This window comes from Manis pentadactyla, chromosome 3 (genome assembly GCF_030020395.1).
Source record: "Manis pentadactyla isolate mManPen7 chromosome 3, mManPen7.hap1, whole genome shotgun sequence".
Taxonomy (NCBI): Eukaryota; Metazoa; Chordata; class Mammalia; order Pholidota; family Manidae; genus Manis; species Manis pentadactyla.
In genome coordinates, this window is record NC_080021.1 from 107,054,074 (window position 1) to 107,076,092 (window position 22,019).

A 22,019-nucleotide genomic window follows, 5' to 3' on the forward strand; every position below is an offset into this window, starting at 1 on the left:
TGAAATGAAGATCCTGTCTGAAAAAGTTACATAATTGCTGTAGCCATCTGATTGTCCTGACTCTTAAGAGCACTGTATTTATTGGTCTCTTATATTTCTTAAGCCATGTTAATAAAATGCTGCCAGTGAACTCTCATCCATGAAAACAAACATTAAATATTAAATATTAAAGATAGGAAGTGAATACAAATGTTCTCTTTGAGTGTTGCATCCATGTAGTGATAAAGAAGAGCAATGCTTTTGTCTAGTGGGATAATAAGGCCAAAAATAATTTGAGAACATTCCTTATAGAAGGGGTTATCTTGATCTGATTGGAAGTTTCCTTGTGTTTTTCCCCCGTCAGGGTGTGGTGGGGATCTATGGGGCCCTACTGGAACATTTACTTCTCCCAACTATCCGAACCCAAACCTCCATGGCCGGATCTGTGAATGGAGGATCACCGTGCAGGAAGGAAGACAGATCACCCTGACATTTAACAACCTGAGGCTGGAAGCTCATCCATCCTGCAGCAGTGAGCGTGTGACAGTAAGTGTCCTGTGTAGTCAGGGATATTATATTCCATTGTCGAAGGAGCTTATTGACCCATAAATCATAAAGCACTGGGTCAGGAATATTCCCATCCATGCAACTGTACCTCAGATAAATTCTGAGTATTTTAGATGGAATAAAATCACAGTAAACTGTCATAATATTTGCTGGTTGGTAGGATTTCAATCATTTGGAATTTACTGAGGCTCTTTTTGTGGCCTAGTATGTGGTCTATTCTGGAGAATGTTCCATGTGCACTTGAGAAGAATGTGTATCCTGTTGCTTTTGGGTGTAGAGTTCTATAGATGTCTATTAGGTCCATCTGTTCTAGTGTGTTGTTCAGTGCCTCTGTGTCCTTACTTGTTTTCTGTCTGGTGGACCTGTCCTTTGGAGTGAGTGGTGTGTTGAAGTCTCCTAAAATGAATGCATTGCTTTCTATTTCCTCCTTTAATTCTGTTAGTATTTGTTTCACGTATGTTGGTGCTCCTGTATTGGGTGCATATGTATTTATAATGGTTATATCCTCTTGTTGGACTGAGCCCTTTATCATTATGTAATGTCGTTCTTTATCTCTTGTTACTTTCTTTGTTTTGAAGTCTATTTTGTCTGAAACTAGTACTACAACACCTGCTTTTTTCTCCCTGTTGTTCGCATGAAATATGTTTTTCCATCCCTTGACTTTTAGTCTGTGCATGTCTTTGGGTTTGAGGTGAGTCTCTTGTAAGCAACATATGGGTGGGTCTTGCTTTTTTATCCATTCTATTACTCTGTGTCTTTTGATTGGTGATTTCAGTATATTTACATTTAGGGTGATTATTGAAAGATATGTACTTATTGCCATTGCAAGCTTTGGATTCATGGTTACCAAAGGTTCAAGGTTAGCTTTTTTACTATCTTACTATCTAACTTAACTCGCTTATTGAGCTATTATAAACACAGCTCTGATGATTCTTTATTTCTCTCCCTTCTTATTCCTCCTCCTCCATTCTTTATATGTTAGGTGTTTTGTTCTGTGCTCTTTTGTGTTTCCTTTAACTGCTTTTGTGGGTAGTTGATTTTATTTTTTGCCATTAGTTAGTATTTGGTTGGTTTGATTTCTTTGCTGTGATTTTATTTTCTCTGGTGACATCTATTTAGCCTTAGGAGTGCTTCCATCTAGAGCAGTCCCTCTAAAATACCCTGTGGAGGTGGTTTGTGGAAGGCAAATTCCCTCAACTTTTGCTTGTCTGGGAATTGTTTAATCCCTCCTTCATATTTAAATGATAATCATGCTGGATACAGTATTCTTGGTTCAAGGCCCTTCTGTTTCATTGCATTAAATATGTCATGCCATTCTCTTCTGGCCTATAAGGTTTCTGTTGAGAAGTCTGATGATAGCCTGATGGTTTTCCTTTGCAGGTGACCTTTTTTCTCTCTCTGGCTGCCTTTAATATTCTGTCCTTGTCTTTGATCTTTGCCATTTTAATTATTATGTGTCTTGGTGTTGTCCTCCTTGGGTCCCTTCTGTTGGGAGTTCTGTGGGCTTCTGTGGTCTGATCGACTATTTCCTCCCCCAGTTTGGGGAAGTTTTCAGCCATTATTTCTTCAAAGACACTTTCTATCCCTTTTTCTCTCTCTTCTTCTGCTGGTACCCCTATAATGCGGATATTGTTCCATTTAGATTGGTCACACAATTCTCTTATTATTGTTTCATTCCTGGATATCCTTTTATCTCTCTCTGAATCAGCTTCTCTGCATTCCTGGTCTCTGATTTCTATTCCATTAATGGCCTCTTGCATCTCATCCATTCTGCTTTTAAGTCCTTCCAGAGACTGTTTTATTTCTGTATTCTCCCTCCCAACTTTATCCATTAGCTCTTGCATTTTTCTCTGCAGCTCCATCAGCATGGTTATGACCTTTATTTTGAATTCTTTTGCAGGAAGATTGGTTAAGTCTATCTCCCCAGGCTCCTTCTCAGGGGTTGTCTCTGTGATTTTGGTCTGGATCAAATTCTTCTGCCTTTTCATGGCAATAGAGGTAGTTGTGGGCAGTTGGCATGTGTGTCAGCTGGAGAACAAAGTCCGTTTCTGCTTCCTGGTCACCTTCTTCTCCTGTGAGAACGGCAACCCCTAGCAGCTTGTGCTGGGCAGCTGTGTGCCGATGGGGCCTCTAAGTCTGGCCCGGGCGGCTGCGGAGGAGGCCCTGCGCAGCTGCTGTGGGCATGGCTGGTCTCAGGCTGCTGCTCTGCTATGGTGGGGTTGCACCAGAGGGGGAATGGGCGGGAGGCTGTTTATGGCCGTGAGGGGCCTCAGAGCTGCACTGCCGCCCAGGTGATAGGGCGCCTGGAGTTTCCTGGGATTCCCAGCTGCTGGGCTGAGTGTGCAGGGACGTTTCTATCCAGCTGTGAGGCTCCTGTCCCTTTAAGACTTTCAAAAAGCACTTGTTTTTCTTTTGTCCCAGGGGCGCTGGCTGCGGGGACCTGCTCGCAGGTTTTACTCTTCTGATTCCCTAGTATCCAGCACGCCACGTAGTGTGTGTCTGTGCTCCCGGTGCGGATGACTAGGGCTGGATATTTAGCAGTCCTGGGCTCCGTCTCCCTCCCTGCTCTGACTCCTCTCCTCCCGCCGGGGATCTGGGGTGAGGGGCGCTTGGATCCCGCTGGGCCGAGGCTTGTATCTTACCCCTTTTGTGAGGCGCTGGGTTCTCGCAGGTGCAGATGTAGCCTGGCTGTTGTACTGTATTGTCTGGTCTCTTTTAGGAATAATTGTATTTGTTGTATTTTCAAAAATATATATGGTTTTGGGAGGAGATTTCCGCAGCCCTACTCACGCCACCATCTTGCCAAGCATCTCTTTGTCATAATATTTGTGAAAGCTGTTTTTAAGAGCCTCTTAGTTTCACAACATACATTGGGACCATAGGTTAGATTAATTTAAAGGCAAATGATCTTTACACATGACAAAAATGGCTATAGAGAAAAATTAAGCCTATGGCAGCACAAAGTTGAATGGGATTAGAGTCATAGAGCAAGCCACCACCCAGAGTTTTAAGCAGACGAGTGGTTGGCATGCTGTTCTCTGCCAGAGGTGCCACGTGAGTCCCTGCAGGCCTTGGGGACCCGCTCTCCAAGCTCAGATACTGGAGATACACCATAGTGTTCTTAGCTCCCTTTTGCGAAAGGAAGTAAGTGAAATCCCTGAGTGTGAAAGAAGATTGTTAACTGTGAAATGACAGACACAGATGCATAGATACTGTATTAATTGTAGATTAATGTTAATGTATTTCCTCACCTGATGTGCCTGTCCTTCAGCCCTTGTTGCTCAGTCAGTGACAGTTGCAAACTTCTGGTTGCTTGGGTCAAATACTTTTGTTTTCCTTTGCAATTGTTTTTGTAGTTGAGATCATACTTAATGCAATAATTATTAGCAATCTTAAGAGCAGAATAATCCCATGCCTCACAGGAAAGATCATAGGAAGGGTCATAGTTTCAGGACTCAAAACATAAAATAAAACTTAGAGCAACAACCATGAATTCTAATTCTGTCATACTTGCCATTTCCCTGTCTCTGAATGATAGATGCCAAAGGGATCCACTTTCAACTCTTCTTTTGTGGTATTTATGTGGCTATTTCAAAAAAATAATCCTGTTCTGCTACTACTTTATTTTTTGGCCTTAGACATTCTCTCTCCAGATCTGACTATGGAAGACGAGGATTTAGCTGTCTTCACAAACCATCCCCCACCAGCAGGGCAAATGCACCCAGGATTGCATACAATTCACATATTCCCCCAACTTCTTCCCAAAATACTGAGGCACAGGTTTTGCTTAAATTGCTATTTAATATTTTCATTACTGTGATTAGGTAAATATCCTTGCCAACTATGCCAAGTAGTATACTGTAGTAGCATTTGTTTTTCCAAGTAATAATAATTGTGTCCTTTTTACATTTTCTTTGTTTTCTATGCATCACTGATTCTTGTACACACCTTGCTAGGCCACTGTACACCCTCACTTTATTTAATAGAGCACATCCATCAGTTGCCCTCATTTTCCTTAGCAATAGCCTTTGTCCATCAGCTGCAACCCTTAAGCCATCTGTCATGTTGGAATTTCCATTTACTATCAAATTTGCAAGTCCCTTCATTCCTCTCCAGGGATGGATACCTGGTTTTATGATATGTGCATTTCTCTTTCTTGGTTAATTTCCTCTTTTTAGTGAGGCATATGCTCTTAAAGCTCCCTAAGGAAGTGATTGTGGGTGGTAAAATTTTTGAGAATGTGTATGTAGAACTGTCCTGATTTTATGTAGTTCTTTGAATATATTACATATATTAAAGTATAATATATATTCAATATATTCACATACATATATGAATATATTAATCATACTTTTGAAGTTTTATGTTGCTTCATTGGAAGTTTCCTTAAAGTTCGTGAGTCCTATTTATATATAGTGGTCTCTGCCTTTTGCATTAGATATTTCCCTAGATGTGTGATGACCCTTGGCTATTCATTCATATTTAAGACTGAAGCACTAAAAGGCTGACTAGAAGCTCTGTGTGCATGACTGCAGCTGTCAACTTGTGGGCCTTATGGGAGCTGATGGGGGTGATTTAATTAGGAAAAAGTACAAATGTCATTATCTATAGGTCTTCTCTACTAGGAGGTTAAAACCTCAACAAAGAATCACTTTCAGAATTAATTTCTTTTCTGAATCCTTAATACAAAATCCACATTTTCTTTGGAATATATTTTTATGGGTTTGATTTTTTGTTTTGTTTCCTGTTCACTTTGCTTCAAACAAGGGGATATGGCTTGCTTTTTGCCCATCATTCATTTACCTGAGAACTTGCCAAGGAAGGGAGGGAGGGAAGGAAAAGAAAAAAGAAAAAGAAAAAGAAAGAGGGACAGAAGTGAGAGAGGGAGGGAGGGAGAGAGGAAGACTTCCTAGTATCTACAGGTTGAGCAAAGGCAGCTTTAAGTGCACTGCTTATCCAGCAGGCCTGAACCTACTGTTCTTCCAAATCCAGCAGCCTATCTGACTCTCAAGATGGAGAAGGGAAAAAGCTACACCAATGTACACTACAATGAGACATGCACCTTTTATTCCTGCTTATAGCAAATTTCAGAGCTTGTCTTCAATCTCCTATGCCAAATTCCTAATGCATTGTTTTCTGGGAGTTGTAGTTTCTGAGTTCAAAAGGTGTGGAGAAGGAAGGTGGAAACAGCATTCTGGTTACCTCTGCAGGTGGCAGTTCACCTGATAAACGGATGCCTGCACAATTCTTCATCATTGTGATTCTAAGCTCAGAGCAGGCAGACACTGGGGTGAGGGAAAAGGGCCACTGATCACAGTTTCCAACATGTTCCATTAGCCTATAGTTGCTAGCAATGCCTTTTGATTCTGGCAACATGTTTGTGCATTCATGTTTTCAGTATTATTGAAATATTTGTCATCTTCTGTTTCCTTATACATTACTTCATGGTTTGGAATTAGAGGGATGATCTGAATCCCAGTTACATTATTAGCAATTTTAACTTCAGCAAATTGCATAATCTTTCTGAATGTTAGTGTCTTAGTCTAAAAAACAGGGGTAATATCATATGAGTGAGAGGATATTGTGCTAATTAGATAAAGTAATCCAAGTGGGTTATTAGCAGAGTCTGGCATTTTGTCCTGGCTCAGTAGACCATAGGAAATGCTGTGTTTGGTCCTGTGAACCTAGACACTTTAAACCAGATGTTCCCACAGAGCTCAGTTTAGTGATCAATTATGGTGAGTTGAAAGCTCACATCTTTTGTTGTGGAGTACATTGTGCTTCTCCATAGCTCTTAGTGTCATATTCTAAATCATTATTTCTCATTATACATGATTCAAATCCTTTTTAAAAACAGGAATATCAATCACTTAATCAGTCAATTATTGTTTAGTTACTTCTGGATCTTTCTTGATTATAAAAACCAAGCATGCTAAAATATTTCCTTGGTTTGTACAGAAGTGGAATAATACTTTGTCAATTATTATAACTGTGTACAACTAGAGTCAATGTTTAATATTTTGGAGCCAACAATATTCTAACCCATTTTTAAAAATTCAAATTGTTAAGAAAATTGAAGCCTTGACTCCATAGTACTTAGGAAAGAATTATATAGAGATTGAGATTGATTTTTTAAAATTACTTTATAAGAAAATTTTAAAAATTGAGTTATTATGTGCTTTAAATCATCAGAGACTGACATTTAAACCTTCATTCCAAATAACAAAGGTCCTGAAGCACTGTTAAGAAGAAAACCTGCATCAGTGAACTCTGTGAACTATAATAGAAGTATGTTGGCATATCAACATTATATTTAGAGCACAGTTACCAGTTGCAAAGAGTATAGCAGTTTTTCATTTGTCACCACATGGCAGGACATGGCAGGAGGGCATTACTGCAATACTTTCATTTTAGTGAAATGACCCTGAGGCCACAAAATGTGCCCCAGGTAACATAGTGGATTGTGGTGCTGGGCTAGGAGCCTATATTGTTAAGTAATTCATTTTAGCACAGGATTTCCTTAGAAGAAGTATATCTGGGCTTCTCCCTCCTGAATATAACCTCCTAGGAAATATTCAGTAAGATGGACCATGTGTGTAAAGGTTAAACTGCTTTTCCAACAGGTATTCAATGGCATTAGAAGTAACTCACCCGAGCTAGAGACACTGTGTAGTAGTATGAATGCAAGCAATGAGATCAAATCTTCTGGAAATACAATGAAAGTCATGTTCTTCACTGATGGATCCAGGCCATATGGAGGTTTCGCTGCTTCCTACACATCCAGAGAAGAAGCAGGTAATATAAGATATTAAAAATACACCGGTTTCAATCGTGTGCACTGCAGATGCCCCACTGCTGCTGCCAATAGCAGCAGGGCCTCGTGAGAGATCAAAGTTACACCTAGGTTGTAGGTAAGACAAACATACAGGACCAGGTAGAACATCCATGCCAGACAGAAGGAACTTTCTGGTTTCAGAAAGAAAACTGCTGTTGTGAATTAGGAACTTCAGAAAAATGCTGTTAGAAGAGTTTTGAGCTCAGTTCTATGCAATGTCGCCACAACAGTTGGTTGTCAGTTCCACGGCCCTCCATCAATTCTTTGTGCAGAGAGAGACCTTCTACCTCTTAGAAGATAATTTACTACCAGAAAGTAACAAATTTAACTGAAGAGAGATAGATTTTATTGTTTCTTAGTCATTCATCCTTGTACATATTTTCAGTGTAAATGATGATGGGCTCACATTTGATAAAGAGTATTTAAAAACTAAGCCAAATATGGCCTTTCTATTCTAAATATCCTCCTACTTTCTGGGTTAGTGCGATTATCTTAGAGTTTTAAAATTTAGGAGTGGAACTGAAATGTAAAAAAAAAACTTTAGGTTGTTTCATCAATACAAGGAGAATTTATTCCCTTACTAAAAAGGGCAAATTCATGGGCACTCCAATATTATATTATCTGTTTGATCTAATTAAATTATTGGGTCAAGTGGAGAATTGTTCATCAGAAGCCACTGGAACCACTGTTAAATTTAGATTAAATTAAATATTAATGAACAATAGGAACATCCAAATTAGGAGATACTGAGGCACAGCCAAGCCCCACCTACCAAATCTACCCTACAGGAAAATTAAGAAGCTGTTTATTTTTGCATCTCTTTAGTTTCTAAACTCACAGAAATTTCTTTCATAGTTTGCATGAATGAGCCAGCCCTTTACACACAATATTGACTTCATCTAGGAAAACAAAACACAGCAATAAAATATTGCAGTTGTTTTACTTATTGTTATTGTATTGTTTGTATCTTCTGTTATGAAATGGATCCCCCTGCTTTTTTTGTTGCCTTTTATTTTCTTAGTATGTGGCGGGTCCCTTGCAAATTCTCCTGAAGGAAACTTTACTTCCCCCGGCTATGACGGAGTCAATAATTACTCAAGAAACTTAAACTGTGAATGGATTCTCAGCAATCCAAATCAGGAAAATTCATCCATTTACATTCAATTTGAAGATTTTTACTTGGAAAGTCACCAGGACTGTCAATTTGATGCCCTTGAGTTCCGAGTGGGTGAGTCCAGTTGAGGAAAATGTTCTCCCAATATTCTTGTGCTTGGACACAACCAAGGAAGAAGGGAGTCAAATGGCTATAACATGTATACATAAGATCTAGAAGGTTGGTCAGACAAAGCTATAATTCTCCCTGTGCCCAGCTGAGGAAACATGCTCTGTGAACAGTGCGTGAGAAGGATCTGTGTTGACAACTGGGCCCTATTTTTCAGGTGATGTGAGACTCACCCAGGAGAGATTCTGGTTTGTCTGTGTTCTCTTGAGTTCAGGTGGTCCCTTCAACTGTCATCTACTTTTCAGAGCTCCTATCCTTGGAGACTGGAACTTAGCATGGTCAGAATGTGTTGGCAGTGTCCTGAATTTATAGGAATTATACTTAGAAGTCAAAAGACATTTTACAATGGACCAGATGGAGAAGCACATGGAAAGCTGTTTGGGAAATTATTCCCAAGCTTTTCTTTGTTTTCATGATAGGAATGAATTGAGATATGCTTGGTAAACCATAATTCTCTTAAGAATTTAAAAATATCTGCATTCATAGAAGATAAATCCATTTTAGTTTTTTCCTAAAGTCAAAGCATAGGTTAACCAACACACTGCCTCCATTGTCACATTGACACTCTTCCTGGTTAAAACAAGAAAAGACAGGGAAGAAAATTTACACTGTAGATCGTCTATGCTGTTCAGTGTTCCATGTTTAAAGTTCCACATTTTAAAGGGAAGGAGGTTGAAAGCAGTGGAAGCTGGTACAGTCAGCTGGTGGCATGTTCTCAGTCAACTATAGAAATCGGTACTGCCTTTGAGAACATGGAGGACAGAATTTTCAAGGAGATAAAGTCTGTGGTCACAGACCAACCGTCTCAGAGGGAGAATGGTCTGGGTTCTCTGAGGCAGATGAATCCAGAGGCTACTAGGGAAATGGAAGTTGTTTGAGAATGTACCCCATGTGATCCTATTTAACCCTTGCCACCACTACCTGGTTCAAAGCCTCTGGATGCTAGGGGCAAGGAGAGCAGCCACCTGCTACATGGCAGTCAGGTAAGTGCAGCCTTTACTCCCTCATTTTAGAGATGGTTAGAACACATTTTGTTGGCTAATAGGATCAGTGGTGCAGGTCTGACAGAATAAATAGAGAGCAGATTGTGAACTCTGTAGGCGCTCTGTCTGTAAGTGGTGATTAAATCGCTGTGAAAAGGAATCTTCATAAAAACACTCAGCTCCGAGTCTGAAGTTCTTAGTCTGAGTACTAAAAATCCTGTTCACTTTAGCTGATTAAATAAAGAGAAGAAATCATTGAAGTTTTAGGTGACTATCACTTTTGGCTTGATGATGTTGGTATTATATTTCTCACTCCATGACAAAAGGCACATCCAAAGGTTTTTCTTTTAATTGAATCTCCATTTAGATGTGCTAAAGTAATTATGAAAATGCAAAATGGAACAAAATAGCCCTTACAGTAAAAAGGTTTACACTGAAAAAGCATATTTGTTTTTTTTACCCTGTTGGAGGGATTCTTTCTTTGGTTGTTGTCAGAGATAGAAAGGAACTTCATGAAATATTCCTTTATGAAATGTTTTTATTACTTATTATTATGAAATGAACTTTATGAAATGTCCACTACTAAATCAGAGTTTAAATATGTCAATGAATACCTTGAAGTATTTTTTATTATTCATTCCTACCAAATTCATTGAATATAATTCTCAGAAGCTATATAAATAATGGCACTTGGCATGATATTTTGCTCAGGTGATGCTGATGGGCCTCTGATATGGAGACTTTGTGGGCCTTCGAAACCTACGGTGCCATTGGTTATACCTTATCCTCAGGTATGGATACACTTTGTCACCAACGAACGTGTAGAACATGTTGGATTCCATGCAGCGTATTCCTTTACAGGTAAGATTCATTAAGCTCTCAAACTCTAGCAATAAAATAATAGATAATAGTCTTTTTCATAAAGAGCTTGCAAATATTTTTAGATTTATGTCTAGGTAGCTATTAGTTTGGTTGCTAATGTCAATGAGATGTTCTAAATTATATCTTCTGATTGGTTGTTGCCAATACCTAGGAATTTAAAAATTTTTACACATTGATCTTTAGCCCAGAGATCTTACTATACTCATTAGTTTTAGTATTTTGTCTGTAGGTAATCTCTGGTTTTCCTGTGTAAACAATCATGGCTTCTGCAAAAGGCAATATTTTTTTTCTTTCATTCCCAATACTTCATTTCTTTTTCTTGCCTTATTTCATTAGCTAAGGCCACCATTACAATGTTGAACGGAAAGGATGATAGCATCTTGTTTTTGACCTTAATATGAATACCTGTGACATTTTATTGTTAACTATGTTTGTTGCTCTTAGGTTTTCAATAAATATTCCTTATCAGATTAAAGAAAGTCCCTTCAATTCTTAAGGTACAATGCTTCTTTTTTTTTTCCTGTGAATGGGTATAAGATTTTAGCAAATGATTTTTTGCATCTACTGAGATATTCCTATTTTTTCCTCCTTTAACATGTTAATGTGATAAATTATATTGAAAGATTTCTTTGTTAAACCACCCATTCATTTCCAGGATAAACCCTACTTGATCATGATGTGTGTGTTGACCATATTACTGGATATTATTCGCTAATATTTTGTGTTGGATTTGCATCTGTGACATTTAGTTTGTACCTGAAAAATCATCAAAAGACAGGCAGCACTATTCCGTACTGCTTCTCTAAACCACTGGAGTTTTTCTGGTCTCATTTACTAGCATGGCAGTCCTTTTAAATCCCCAATGTTATGTAAGAGTCTTAATTCCAACCCTTCCTCTAGTGAGGGTCCAAGGCCATGTGTTTTCTTCTAACTGGTCATCAAAACCTCAGACCCCAGACCATGGGGCCCACATCTCAGTTCTATATGCTCGCAGACTGACACACTTCTAGTCTGAGATTACCCCTTGGATTTTTGAATACACTTACTCAGTTTTGGTCTTGGGGATCCCTTTTCTTTCCTTTAAGTTTGGCTATGAACCAAAATATGTTTTGGCTATAGTTCATCTAACATTTCTTTGTGTTTTATCAAATGGTTGATTGGGGGAAGGAGAGAGATTGCTAATCTACTCAATCCATCATCTTGCCAACTGATTTTTCTTTATCACATTGAAAGAAAAGAGTCAGGCTTTAGGAAGCACTATTATTTGTGTGGAATGTCCGACCACACTATGCTTTAGAAATGTATCCGTTTTTTTACTAGCTATGTTACTATATATTTTGATTATATATTTTATATATATATATATATATACCTGGCTACACACATATGTGCTTGTTATCAAACTGACAAATTCTTCAGTTATGGTACTGATCATATTTTTCAAAGTTATAATTATTTTCACTGGCATGCTTTTTCAAGAAAGGCAATGTTATTTACTTTGTCCATTGTGCATTTACTGTTAGTTATAAATACAGCTAATTATTCTCCATTTATGGTACAGATGATCTCCCTTCTCCTTCACACTAAACTTGAGACTGTTTTCACTATATAACTCTTTATATGGGATTCTATTTATTTTTGTATCCCAGTAAGTTTTACTCACTTATCCAACTTCATCTATTTATTCACTTACTGTTTTTTTTTAAGTCATCCAGCACGATGGCTGTAAGTACCACTTCCTTAGGCTTTGCAGCAGTTTGTTTGCTTTCTCCTGTCTTATTTAGAAGGTTAAAAATCTAATTTCAGACTGTGGTGGAATACAGACAGGTGAAAGTGGAGTGATCACCAGCCCCAACTATCCAGCTTCTTATGACAGGCTGACGCACTGTTCTTGGCTATTGGAAGCCCCACAAGGCCATACCATCACTGTGAGTTCTAATGACTGGGGAAAATACTTCTGAAACTATAGAACAAAAATACCAGGGACTGTATGCAAATAGAATTCTCTTAATAAGCAAGTGATTAGAACAGGCTTTATCCTGAGATCAGATCATTTTCTTCTTAAAATTCTCTCATTAGAGTACATATATTGGTATCTACAAGTTTACAATTAATGATGAATGAAATCCCTTTTCAAGCACAGGAGAAGCCATGTAGAAAAGACAATTCCCCATCTAAGAGAGGTGTGAGCATGTTCTTGATGTGAGTTGCCATCCCAGCCCAGGAGACTGAGGAGGTGCCCCTAATGACTGTCAAAATTTCCAAGAGAACCTTTCATAAGGAAATAGAGTAGGGCAGGGGAGAGCTAAATAAGAGACAATAAACACAAAAGTATATAAATTAAAATAAAAGAAAAGGATTTGCAAGGACCTTATCTAATTCCAGGTAGATAAGTTCACTGGCAATTCAGAGTGCCTCATGATTTCTTTTTTCTCCTGCAGCTCACATTCAGTGACTTTGATATTGAAGCCCATGTCACCTGTGCTTGGGACTCTGTCACTGTCAGGAATGGTGGTTCTCCCGGGTCGCCCATAATAGCACAGTACTGTGGAAGTTCAAATCCCAGGACAATCCAATCTGGTTCCAACCAGCTGGTGGTGATTTTTAACTCAGACCATTCAGTGCAAAATGGTGGATTTTATGCTACATGGAGCACACAAACTTTGGGTAAATCACACATTCTTTGTATTTACTGTCTTTTTTAATGGATGTATTTTTAAAATTGATTAATGAATTCAACAACTGTACATTTTATAACATTCTCTGGGAGACTAAATTCTAGATGTTTACACATATCTCATGTAACAAACCCTGTAAGGAACACACAATATCAATACATATTTTCTTCATTTTGCATGGATGAAATTCAAGAATAAATGGGTTGATAGTTTCCCAGGTCATATAGCTAATAATTGGTAGGGTCAGGATTTGAGTAGACAGTATTTCCCAGAAACTTTGATCTTAGCACTTCACTATGTGGCTTCCATAGGCAAAAGGGCATAGTACAACCAGAGAATCAAATATAATAGAAAAGTAGTATGGAATCCCAAGTATTTAAAAATATTTGGAGTTTAGAAACAAAATGCTGAGTAGTGGCTGAGAGAGCCACTGAAGTTTTGAGTAGCAAAGTGGTAAGATCTCTGACATAGAATACATGCTCGGTATGTGGCAAACTATCATAGATTGGATTTTGAAAGAGTAGCTTTTGTGCATGTAAAGTGTGAACTTCATGGAAATTCCCAGAAAATAGAAGAACTTGCATTGGATACTTTATTCAAAGTTTTCTTAAAGCCTTGCAGGATCACACAGGGCAGCTCCTTCTCAGAGAGTCAGAGTTACTATGAAGGTATTTGTGGAATGAGTCAGACTCTCCCTCATTAAACCACTGGTTGCTATTGAAGTCAGAAGGGTGTTTAAGATGAACCACTGGTTTCCCAAGAGTTTAAAAGCAAAAGATACAAGGAAAAGTCTTCAACTTCATTGTGTTTGGAGTTCATCTCTTTTTCTTTTGTCAATTTTTAAGTACATATTTTAATGGTATAAAATAATCCTAGGCTGTCTTGCCAATGGGTTTCAGCCCTGGGCAAGTTCACTATGGATTCAGTGTGACGACAAGAATGACAGTAGAACATTCTTGGGGTGACAAGTTTTATTACCCGGTTTGTTCTCCTGGCGGTTCGTTAACTACTAGCATCTCTGCCTCCTCCCAGAGCACTGGACCGAGCTCATCATCACGTGATTTAAGTTCAGTGAGGATCCTGGCCATAGGAACCCCAACTTTCCCACACAGACTTTCTCTCTTTCATTCCATGCCACTTATTTTCATCCATCAGTATTTCAATATGAATCAACCAGATGGCTTAATGGAGGAAATTTCCCTTCCTCAAAATCTTTTTCTCTAGGCCTGTGTTAGAGTAAAATTAGACTTAAGTATGGACTTGTATGCTCATGGGTTAGTGGTAATAAAATACAGAATTTGGGATTGTTGGCTCACAAACACTGGGTATCTGGATAGAAGCCTGTCCTCTTTTATGACAAGGGCTAGTGTTCTCAGGTGAGTTCAATATAATGTAACAAAACTGTTATTGTTCGAAGCTTCCTACAGAGGCAGTGCACCTTGGAGTAGAGAGGTCTTGTCTACCTGCCCTGAGGGCCAGTGACTCATATGGAAGGAAAGATGAACTGAAAGCCCACATTTAGAAATATATCTTCTCTGAAACTTAGGTTACCAAAATTGTTATTTTCCTCTCTAATTAATGACTTCCCATGCCAATTTTTCCAGGTTGTGGGGGAATATTTCATTCAGATAATGGTACAATCAGATCCCCTCACTGGCCTCAGAGTTTTCCTGAGAACATCAGATGTTCCTGGACAGTCATTACTCACGAAAGCAAACACTTGGAGATCAGCTTTGACAGCAACTTCCTAATCCCCAGTGGTGATGGACAGTGTCAGAACAGCTTTGTGAAGGTGAGCGCACTTGTTTATTTCATTGGAGCTGAGGTGGTTTCATGGACATAAACATTTAGACTAGAAATGACTCATTGCCTCTCAAAGTAAGAAAAGGACAATTTCTCTGCTTAGATTTCTTGAATGAAAAAAATGAAAGAAAAAAAAACCTCCCTAAGTATTAGGAGTTAAAATTTGAACCACAACACACACATTGTACTGTGACTTTTCATTTGCTTGTCCATAGGCAAAGAAACTTAATTAAGGATATTGTTTTCTGGCCTTACTGAACTCTTATGAGTACTAATGGTTCTACTTTTCTGTGGAAACTAAGAAAGAATGCCAGATTTCTTTGTTTTTTTCTTGTTTTCTTTTTTTTCCTGATATATCCTCAAGGGTAAAATGAGTAAGGCATTATTGCAGAAAACATTTAAAGTATGCTAAAAAAATTCCAGGAAGCTAGAGATGTGGCTAGTGCAAGCTGTCAGCATGGGCTTAAGAGCTAGGGGCTGAAAGGACAGTGAGAGGCCTGTGTAAAATGTCAGGGTGGCAGAGAGTCTCTCTTTCTCTAAAGTCACAAAAGCTGCTCATGTGGCACTGACCTTGCTTTTTATTGACTTATGACCATGATGGCTGCATTATAAATCCATTCCATCTGTGCTGTTTTGCAACTTCTTTGTTGTTTCTCTAAGAAGCTATGCCTTTTAGTGGAAAGAACACTGGTCTTATTCATATTAGCCTAGACTCCATTCATCTCTCTTACATTTACCACCTGCATGTTCCTCTATGAGCTAACTAAACATTTGGACTTTAACCATACTCAACCATAAAATAAGAACAATTCATGCTTCAGTAGGACTGTTTTAAGCATTAGAGGTAATATGGCATGATAACATAAACAGTGCTGTGTACTTGGAATATAAAACTACCTAATGAATAGGAGTGGCTTTTATTGTCAATGTTGTTATTATTTTATATCATCTCTCAAGTTATTTTTTAAATCTAATTGATCCAGGCTTACTGTTTGAATAAACACCCTATACTTATGTAAGATGTGTGTGTTATAAAATACATTTATTATACACTTTTCCTGCTTTTTTCATGCAACAAACAAACTCTCTCTCTCATGGACCGAGTCAACATCAAATGTATAAAAGTTAGTAAAGCCTTGCAAGTTCTTCAGTTGTAAAAATGGGGTCTGGTGTGTTATTTAGGCCTATTTCTCTTGTGGATTAAATGGGAGTCCCTCTGACATTAGGCAAGGTCAACACCACTGGCAAGTGGGATTAATTGGGAGCCCTGCCAAATCTAAGTGGCCTGGGGAAGCAGTCTTTTTCCTGCTGGACTTGAGACTCCTGTTTCTGCCAAGAGATACTGAAGTATGTGGGCAGAGCAAGCCAGAGGGGCCCTGGCAAACAACCTGGCAAACAACCTAAACCTCACATCTTATATAAAAATGAACTGAAAATAGACCAGAAACTAAAATGTAACATCTACAGCTATAAATTTATAGGCAAAAAAAAATAGTCAATATCTTTGGGACCTAGAGATAGATGAAAAGTTCTTGGACAAAACATTGAAAGAATGATCCATAAAATAAATTGATAAATTTTACCTTATCAAAATTAAAAATCTTTCATTCTTTGAAAGCCTCTGTGAAGAGGCTGCAAAGACAAGCTACAGACTGAGAGAAAATATGTACAAACCACATATCTGACAACAGACTGAATCTAGAATATATATGGAACTCTTAAACCCAACAGTGAAACCAAGAATCCAGTTAGAATATGTGCAAAAGATATGAACAGATATTTCACTGCAGAGGAGTTATGGAATGTAAATGAACATATGAAAAGCTGTTCAACATTACTAGCTGTTAGGAAAAATGAGAATTAAAACCACAGTGAGATATCAGCGCTACACACCCATCAGAAGGTCTAAACAAAAAAAGTGACATTAAACCCTGCAAGGATGCAGAGAAGCTGTATCACTTGTCCATTGCCAGTGGGAATGCAAAAGTTACAGCCACTATGAAAAGTAGTTTGGGGGTTTCTTACCAAATTAAACAGGCACTTACCATAAGATCCAGCAGTTCCACTCTGGGGCATTTGTCACAGTGTAGTGAAAGCTGTGTGTACATGAGAACCTGTATACAATGTTCATAGCAGCTTTATTTCTAATAGCCAAAAACTTCAACAGGTGAATACTAACACTAACTCTGGCACATACATAACAGGAGATACAACTCCTCAGTATAAATGATTGGCAGACTTAACAATTTGGACAAATCACCAGGAGTTACCCCAAGTGAAAAAAAGCCAGTCCCAAAAGGTTTACATAATTTGTTGTTCCACTTATAAAATTTTTGAAATGACAATATTTAGAAATGGACGACAAACAGCTAGAGACAGATGTGAGAGTGAAGTGCATGTGATTATAAAAGGGCAACTAGAGGTGTCCTTGTGGTGTTGGAAGGGCTCAGCCTCTTGGATGTGGTGGCGTACAACTTGAACATGCACAGGAACACAGGAAAAACTGGGAAACTGAGTAAGATGGGCAGGCTGTATCAATGTCAACATCCTGGTGATGGTATTTACTATAATTTTGCAAGATGTCAATATTGGGGGATACTGGGAAATGTGTAGAAGGGATTTATCTAAATTGTATCTTAGAACTGCATGTACATCTGCAGTTATGTTCAATTAATAAACATTAATTTAAAAAAATACTTGAATGGTAAAATGTCATGTGCAGCCAGGCTCAATTATAGAAATCCTGAAGGAAAAGTCCAGAAGCTTTTGACTTAATGACCATTTCGTAACATTTTGCAGATCCAGTGTAGTTTCAGTCACCCAGCCAATGAAATAAGTTCTTGACTGACAAGGCAACAATGACTATTTAATAACTCTTTACCATTATTATCATTATAACACTTAAGTTCTTGGGTCAAAATCCATTATGAATGACTTCAGGAGAGAGTAAGCCCTTGAGCATACCTCAAGTTCTTTTAAAGCAGTTGAGATTTTTTATTAAAAGTTTTAGCTCTTATCACTTTGCCTTTTTATTAATGTTTATAGAACTAGTATCTGCAGATTATCTGTCAGTAAATCCCGTTTATACTTTTACAAAATGTGGATAGAAAGCTTCTGTATACTGTTTCCCTGGAGAGTTGGAGGCAGAGCAGAGGTGTTTGAGGTGGTTAACAGGGATGCTGGCAGTGTGCATTTCTTTTCTGACACTTTTTTTATCTTAGCTATTCAGTAGAATGTCTGTGCTTTTGTTCTCAGTAGCCCCAAGTGCCAGGTACCTCCCATGTCTAAATAAACAGAAAGTATAATTTGACTTCCATATGATGACTAACAGCTGGATCTCCTGTGCTTGAAAATCAGTTGAAATTATATGGCTTTAAAGAACAGAGAAATACTAAATCAGCCCTATGAATCAGTGCTGTTTCACATCTCTTCCTATGGACTCATTTGCCAAGAAAAGTGTTTTTAATGGTTTCATGATTTATTGCTTTGTTTGAGGAATATCCGTTAAGGTGATATGTTCAAATGAGTAATTTGTTCAGTTTTATGTGAAGGAAATGTTGAATAGTCAAGTCAAAGTAATCCAAACCCAATTACCTTCTTGGGTTAGATAATTCTTAGTTACGGGGGGAGGGCAGGGGCAGACTCGGGGGCAGGGGGAGAGCTGTTCTGTGCATTATCTGGTTTTTAGTAGCATCCCTGGCCCTTACTCACCACATGCCACCCCCCACACCAAATGTGACAGTCGAAATGACCCCAGACATTGCCAAATGTCCCTGGGGAACAAAATTGCTCCTGGTTGATTCACTCAACTCAGGGGATCTTCCTTGGTTAAACATACTTAATGGTCTTTTCCCCCCAATAATGTGTATTCATTACCTAATAGCAGTATTTTCCTTGAGTTACTTAACATTATGGATAACTTGACCTCTTGCCTAACGACAACAAAACATCCCTGGCTGATCTCCCGACATCCTCTCTTTTCCTCTATTCTCCACATCATGTTTTCCAAAAACCAGGCATCAGTGAGCCTTCAGCTTTCCAGTGGCTCCTTGCCATCTTAGGACAGTGCCCCAGGTCTCTAACATCCCCCAAGGCCTGCAGGGACTCTGCAGCCTGGCCTCACACCTTACTCAGTTTTCACTCTGTTCTTTGAAGTAGCCATGTCCCTTACAGCTGTGGGACCGCTGTAGGCAGGCGCATCTCTCCCCAGATTAGGTAAATCCTCTTATCACATACTCTGCACAGCTCCATTAACGCTGCTTTCACAGCTAGAATTTTGCATTTAAATTTGTGATTCTGTGATTAACATCCTTCCCTAGGCTGGTTAGGATTGGCTTGATTTGGAAATTTGATGCTCATAATTCATTCCTCAGTGACTATTTTTCAAATGAGTATATCAGTTTCTTCTTTTAAAGTGGCCAGACCAATTAAATAACAGCCCAGGTGTACTTGAGAATTGCCAACCAGTCTAGTAAATAGCACAGTGACTGAATTTCATCCTTTACATTGAACCTTAAAATTCAACACTGCCAGACAGCAGGGCTTATTCCTGCTCATTACATGTATACTTGGAATTCAGGTCTGCTTTCTTCACGCACTACAAATATATTAATTTCCATAGGCTTCTTGCTTAGTAAATGTTCTTTCTTGCAACCCACAACTTGACCTACCCAGGACAAATAGTAAGCCCACAGTAGCACATTGCTGTTCTGTCTCCCTTGGCACCTAGCAAGCTCAGCTCGATCAGGTCATCTGGGAGAAGGTAAGAGGGAACCGGGTAGTGATGGATTTATTTTAAATGCACTGCCTCACCATGCCAAAATGAACATAATTTCCTTGGGAGAATCAAGAACAGGATGTGCTATAAAAAAGCACCTTAAAAAATACTCTCAAAAGAAAACTTCAGATTTGCATGTGTTTCATTTATGATTATGTTTAGGTCGGGAATAAATACCTGAATTCCATTTTTTTCCAGCCTAAGCACATTAAAATATTGACGGGGCAAACCTCAAGCATTAAGTTGTGTTTATGGCTCTGCTAGGTCTGGGCAGGAACTGAGGAGGCCGACAAAACTCTGCTAGCCACAAGCTGTGGGAACGTGGCTCCTGGACCCATCGTCACACCAAGAAACATGTTCACTGCCACGTTCCAATCTCAGGACGCCCCAGCTCAGGGCTTCTCTGCGTCATTTGTAAGCCGTAAGTACCACTAAATACCAAACCAGGAGACCCTTAAAAGGGTGTAGCTGCCAAAGGCAGGCTTGGAAAAGAGTGTGTGTGGGGGGGTGAGGGTACACCAGGATTGGCTGGAACTGGGGATCCAAGGAGAAGACTGGGGGTGAGCCCCCTAATCCTGAGAGTGCACCCTTCCTTCAAAATCAGTGAGAATGGAACTGAACTCAACGTGGGTCAATCAAGAAATGACATAAAAGACCCGAGTGCCGCTAGCCAGTATCTAAAAGTAACCTGAAAATCCAGAGACGGGTGGGAACTGGGCAGAAGTTCAGGCGACTGGTAATTAGCAGACAAGTGTGTGCCTGGCATGGGACACGTTGACTACCTTCATGACTACCTGAGGGCTTTAAACACATGCTGATTCTTGGGCTTCGCCTGACCCGCCTGAATTAGGAATTTGCATGGGGGGAACTGCCTCTGCCTGCTATCACCCAGATGATTCTTACGCTCGGTAAACCTTGGGAGGTTCTTTATTCCCTTCCTCCTCTGATCACTGCCCACAAACTAGGTTAGTGCAAAATGTAGCCTCAAGTCTGGCAACGGTTGCATTAAATCGAGTAGTCAGTTATTGCAAATCCCTGTTTAGGGAAAATGTTTGAGGAAAAAAATTAGAGGAAATGACAATGCCATGATCAGGGCTTTCAGACATGAATACCCTGGAGGTGGTGTAAAGGAAGCAAGGAGAGAAAAGCCCAGGCCTGACATGGGGTCTTCACTGAGGCCTTGTGCACGCATATGTCTGTGGCTGATTTTAATATCAGTTTAAAAGGATACTGATATTTTTATATGTGATAAATCAGGGAGTAATGGATTAATTAGTGGTTATATGAAAACAAATGTTATTTTAGTGGTAAAATACAGATAGTTCTCTGTTATTTCTGATGCCAGGGATTCATGTGAGAATTTGATAAAGTTGGGATTAGCAAATTCAACCATTTTTTTAAAGCAGGTATTGTTTGATGGCCATAGTATGATGGTAATGAAAATAACATTTTTCTAATAATATAATAAGACATTTTAAAACCATCAAGTGTACTGCTCAGGCACAAATCACTTTTCATCATTTTAGTTTTTTGCCTACATGAACATTAAATCTTTGTTAAGTAATCCTTTATTTAATATATTAAGTCATTTGCAATAGATATGTGTTAAAATTTATATAGCTAAACAAAACTCTGCAGCATTTTCTGAAACATATAATTTCGATTTGCATGTCTATTTATTTTTAAATCAGAGCTCCATACAGGTAGTTAATGTTTCCCCATTTGGAGTATTTCAGGGATTATGTCTCCAGAGAATTTAGGGAATTTGAGTCTTTCACTCTCTGAGAAAGATACTACACGTGAGAACAAATGTTCTGAGGATGACTTTTCCCTCCCACACAGGATGCGGAAGTAATTACACTAACCCTTCAGGTTACATTGTTTCTCCAAACTACCCAAAGCAGTACGACAACAACATGAATTGCACCTACATCATAGAAGCTGATCCTCTGTCCCTGGTTATCTTGACCTTTGTGTCATTCCATCTGGAAGGTAAGTTTATTCTTATTAAATTACAGTTGATTCTTAATAAATGAGCAAGTGATAAGTAGAGGCAAAAACAGACTAAAATCACCATTTGATAAAAATAATTAAAATGTTACAATGTATATTTGAAGTAAATTTTGACTAAAATTCCATCCCATATTTTAAGAACACCTGTACTATTCTGTGTATTTCATCCAAAAGTGAAAAAAATAATTCAAGAGCTTTAAGAACACATCATGTAAGTTGC

At 38.7% G+C, this 22,019-nt stretch overlaps 1 protein-coding gene across 3 annotated transcripts in view; it reads left to right on the forward strand.

Annotated features, from left to right (window-relative positions):
- Positions 1 to 22,019, forward strand: part of CUBN (cubilin) — a 257,655-nt gene that overhangs the window by 182,336 nt on the left and 53,300 nt on the right. For all 3 annotated transcript variants that reach the window (XM_057498263.1, XM_057498265.1, XM_036889071.2), the window contains exons 48-56: positions 344 to 525; positions 7,170 to 7,341; positions 8,403 to 8,609; positions 10,358 to 10,507; positions 12,335 to 12,456; positions 12,970 to 13,195; positions 14,811 to 14,998; positions 20,051 to 20,207; positions 21,629 to 21,778. In XM_057498263.1, coding sequence (XP_057354246.1) covers positions 344 to 525; positions 7,170 to 7,341; positions 8,403 to 8,609; positions 10,358 to 10,507; positions 12,335 to 12,456; positions 12,970 to 13,195; positions 14,811 to 14,998; positions 20,051 to 20,207; positions 21,629 to 21,778 — 1,554 coding nt within the window. The remainder of the gene's footprint in view (positions 1 to 343; positions 526 to 7,169; positions 7,342 to 8,402; positions 8,610 to 10,357; positions 10,508 to 12,334; positions 12,457 to 12,969; positions 13,196 to 14,810; positions 14,999 to 20,050; positions 20,208 to 21,628; positions 21,779 to 22,019) is intronic.